Genomic DNA, 4987 nt, shown 5'->3' with positions numbered 1-4987 from the left:
TCCTCCAATTATCATCATGACACCAGGACATTGATTCCTTGTCCCCGTCTCTACCTGTATTTACAGTGTATAAACTCTTGAAACAATGCACCAATTTTGGAAGCAACTATCTTATCATCAAATTATGAGGTAGCAGCCACCACCTCAAGGCTAAATTTTTAGATTATAACAAAATACAACAATGTCAATCACAGCTCAAGCGGGCAACCCCAAGCTGCCTCTAAGCAGCCATTTCGCCCATAAGTCTGTAACAGCACTCATTTGATTATTACGGACTGCAGAATACTTGCATTGTCTTAAAATTTAGGCTTTTGTGGCATTTTGTATCCGGAATTTGGGGCATAGATGATCCAAATAGGTAATCAGATACAGCCCATACAGGTGTCATTATGATTTCAGTAGTTCCTCAAGATGTTTTTGTGGAAACCTCTAGAAGAACTCAATCCCATAACAGAGGTTATTGGGGGTTAGTGAAGATACTTTTGTGTAACCTTTTAAAAATAGTAATAATTCGAAAAATATTCTACAAGATTATCTATCATTTTGCCTAGAAAGGCTCTAGGTAGAAGGCCTTTGTATAGGAAGATTAGGAACAACTAGCCTATAAATGAGGTTATGAGTTCTCATTTGTACACAACACTGATAGTCTAATACTACTAGTCTACAACATATATATGCCATCACATGCCTTCACTACTTAGCCATTTGCTCATATTCTACGTGCCTGAGAATTCTACTATGCACCAAAATAGCCAAATCACTTGGTAGGATTGACACAACTTCTAACGAGACTGTGAAGCTGATTGGCACACGAGTATGACTATAAGTCAAATAACCAACCCATGAGACTTTTAAACAGGTCCTCTCTAATCAATATGAGATGAAATAACCGATTACTATGCATCCCCATGTTCGTAATGATTTCAACATTAACATTTGCACAACCAACAAGACAAACGTTTGCACAAGTAGGTTACCTTGCATCAAAATCAGTGAACTAAAAGTAAAAAAATCAACTAAAAAAATTCAAGCCACTTTTATCAACTCAATGAAGAAAGAAAAGATATTAGTATTAGCAGAAAAGAGTCTTTTTTCAATGAAACAGTTTGATCAATATAGCAATTAGCTAAACAAGGATGGTCACATAATTAATTTATAAGATTAAGGTTTTCAGAATACTTATGATATGAAATGGTACAATTTTAAACAAAAAGGATACTACAAATAGCTTTATCATGTAAAGGATACACATTAACAGTATCAAAAACAAGCAACTAATATCTGCCAAGCTGGGGAACAGTTCTTCACCTGAGTAATGCAAGCATTATTGCTTGGCAGCGTAATTCTCCAGATACCATTTGTAAGTATCTATAAGACCATCTTTAAGAGAAATTTTGGGTTCCCAACCCAATTCCATCAACTTTGAGCTGTCCATAAGCTTCCTTGGGGTTCCATCAGGCTTAGTCTTATCCCAAACAAGCTCCCCTCCAAATCCAACCACCTCCTTCACAAGCTCAGCCAACTCCTTAATACTCACCTCTTTGCCACTCCCGACATTCAAGTGGCTCAACCCACTATACTTGTCCATCATAAACACTACAGCATCAGCAAGATCATCGACATGCAAGAACTCCCTCAAAGGAGACCCACTTCCCCACACAACCACCTCCTTATCACCCCTCACCTTTGCCTCGTGAAACCTCCGAATCAACGCAGGCAAAACATGGGAATTCTCAGGATGGAAATTGTCATTAGGGCCATATAAGTTAGTGGGCATACCAGAAACTGCATCCCAGTTATGTTGAATTCGATAAGCTTGGCACATCTTGATTCCTGCAATTTTAGCAATGGCATACCACTCATTGGTGGGTTCCAAAGGACCAGTTAAAAGTGCAGATTCAGTGATTGGTTGAGGAGCAAACTTAGGGTAAATGCAGGAGGAGCCAAGAAAGAGGAGTTTTTCGACACCATGGGTGAAAGATGAGTGGATAACATTAGTTTGGATCTGAAGGTTAATGGCAATGAAGTCGGCAGGGTAAGTGTTATTAGCATGGATTCCCCCAACTTTAGCAGCTGCAAGTATAACATATTTAGGCTTCTCAGAAGCGAAGAAAGCATCAACAGCAGATTGGACAGTGAGGTCAAGTTCAGAATGTGTCCGGAGAACAAGGTTCGAGAATCCAAAAGATTGCAGCTTGCGAACTATGGCAGATCCCACTAACCCTCGATGACCTGCTACAAAAATCTTAGCTGATTTTTCAGAGAAGAAGGAACCTGAAACAAAAACAAGATAATAAGACGATATAAATGATCAAATCATACAGAAAACATGAGAGATCAAGGAGGAAAGGATGAAGTGTGAAAGTACCAGCATTGGTGTCAACCATGATTACGGAAGAGGCAGAATCGAAGCAACCACAGATAGAGCTTCAACTCTGATTTAGATAATGTTTAATGCATAAAAGGGCAACTTCCAAATCTGCAGACACCCAACAATCAGTTTATAAGTGGCAGATCCAGACATTTCAATTTTCAGGCGGCACAAATCAATGTTACTGTAATCTATAATCGATGTTAAAACACAGGGAAGAATAATAATGTTATGTCATAGGAAATCTTTTTACTAACAATCTCACAAACACTAATGAAAATCGCCTATGATTTCGAAGATTCTACATAATAAACTCTTGTAATCTCAACCCAAAAATGAAGATTTTGGCCCCAAGTCAAAACCTTTGTTTGCAACCATGGAAGCAGATTTCACATTGTTCATTTCCCACTTCTTAATAATTACAATACTGATAAACAACATTTTTGCATTCAATATTCACTTCTGTTCATCCCATTTGGTAATTCATCAATCTACCAAACAATCATATTTCAAATCACTACAGTTCATCAAATCTGTTCTGCATTCAAAAACTACTCACCCATTTAACTAATCTAATTTCATCAATCCACCCAAAAAGAAATAATTCATATTACTAGCATATCATAGAAAAAGATTAGAGAAATCACGATGACAAAAAACTACCCTTTTGGAGAATAGATCAGACCCCATTGATCTAAATCATCTAATACAACATGCACATTACCTGTTCGACATTATGTCTCAAAGACCCAGATTTTACTTTCACTTCCAAATTTTGTCGAAATTACATTATAATCAAGATTTTAAATCTGGGTTTCTACAGATTCAAGCAAAATTTAGCAACAAGAAGAGAGAGAAAGAAGGGTTTTCGAAGTACAATTCTTTACCTATGTGTCGGTGATAGCGGGTGCTGCTTCTGAGTTCTTGCTGATTGCCTGATTGGGTGGTGATGCTTCTGTGAAATTCCTATCAATGGGAATTATCACAATTTAATTTTGTATAGAATGAAATTGGATATTCTTTTTTGGAGCTTGATCAACTGTAATTAATTGTTTATTTATGAACAAGGGCTTTAAACAATTAAACGGCTATCGTGCAAACAGTAACTACTAACTTGTACTCCCTCGTTCCCTTCTATGCTCCAAGCCGGTTAGGGCCACTTGGATGTTAATTGGGTTATCGGGTCGTTTTCAGGTTGACACTTGATGGTTCATGTAATAATGTTATATCGGATTCAAGTCGTGTTGGGTCACTTATTTACTTTGCCAATTGTTAAGTACATGAAAAATACCTTAAGCAAATGTAACAAAATGTAATTGGTTTTTCCCTCAAATTTAAGTGCACAATTACGGATAAGATTAGTGAAATCAAGTCGTTATACCAAATCTGATCGAAAATGATGATAGCTCACAAATTCGGATATATATATATATATGTATATATATATGTATGTATATATATATGTATATATGTATGTATGTATATGTATATATATGTATGTTAGCTCATATACGGATAAGGTTAGTGAAATCAAGATGTCATATTAAATTAGACCATAAGATCAAGGTTAAACAAAATAAAGAGTACGAGTAACATAGTACGCAATAAGTTATCACCATCTTTCACCTCTGAGGTACGATGAATGCATCCTCTTTAAGCCTCAGCAACTTTCTGGGTGGCCTGGCTGTCTTTGTGCTACTACATTACTTAGAACGCTTCTTCATAGTCTTTAGCAATTGCTCCAATTGCATCCTACGCTAGCAAACTGCAATGCAGTTTCACTGGTGGGACTGAGGGAGTGACAAATGTTTTACAATTTCATTGTAATCATTATCAAACAAAGTTCATCAATTGCAACATATCAAACTGTGTTCTCATACAACACAGTTGGCCAATTAGACACTTATTTTGTTGTATTACATGGCATTCTACACATGCTAGTCTAGTAACATGAAGGTCATGGACTAGTAACAACTAGACAGCCCTCGAATAACGATTCCACACCATACGTATGCTACAAGTAAGATTGTATGGTACAATGCTTCCTTAGGGGTCAATAGAACAACTCTGTGTATGTGGTTGATACGATTGCAACTACAACTGGCTCAAGGCATATATTACCAGCAGTTAAAAGAGGCTTTTGATAAGCTCAAGTCTGCAAGTCGAACAACTATATGACCAGTGAGGTCAGTGGCGGATCTTGGCCGAAAACATTAAAGGGGCCAGGATTTAAATATTTAACCTTTTGCTCAAAACTAATCACTATGCCCTAATATTTTATAAGTAAATATAGGTTATTTAAGTTCATTAACTAATTAATTATAATAATTACGGGGGCAGGCCCCAATTGGCCCGGTGGAAGGTCCCCTCTGAGTGAGGTAGTGAACTGCTCATACAGGTTCATAAAAAAGTCTCCAATGCAAATTCCTAAGCAAAGCATGCATCACATTGTTTTGGCTCAAGGCCCAATTTCTTTCGCCCAATACATCCGAAAAGTTAAAAAAAGGACCTCAGCCCAAGGCACAAGTAAATATGTTCAATCCTTAATTTGATCCTATAAAAACAGTACACTATCTGTGATGTCTCATAAAACACAATACTTAAGGAGAAATAGAT

The 4987-nt window shown here is 36.9% G+C and overlaps 1 protein-coding gene across 1 annotated transcript; it reads right to left on the bottom strand.

Moving 5' to 3' along the window:
- Window positions 1-1098: 1098 nt before the first annotated feature.
- Window positions 1099-3443, bottom strand: LOC145578753 (putative GDP-L-fucose synthase 2). Its single transcript, XM_081636056.1, has 3 exons — window positions 3259-3443; window positions 2369-2479; window positions 1099-2274 (listed from the first exon to the last, which is right to left on the bottom strand). Exons 2-3 carry the CDS (start codon window positions 2385-2387, stop codon window positions 1325-1327), a joined length of 969 nt encoding a protein of 322 aa, XP_081492182.1. The 5' UTR covers window positions 2388-2479; window positions 3259-3443; the 3' UTR covers window positions 1099-1324.
- Between the last annotated feature and the right edge of the window lie 1544 nt (window positions 3444-4987).

This window comes from Chenopodium album, chromosome 14 (assembly GCF_948465745.1).
Source record: "Chenopodium album chromosome 14, dcCheAlbu1.1, whole genome shotgun sequence".
Classification (NCBI taxonomy): domain Eukaryota; kingdom Viridiplantae; phylum Streptophyta; class Magnoliopsida; order Caryophyllales; family Amaranthaceae; genus Chenopodium; species Chenopodium album.
Note: the sequence above shows the minus strand (reverse complement) of the source record. Positions and strands in the feature narration are given on the sequence as shown.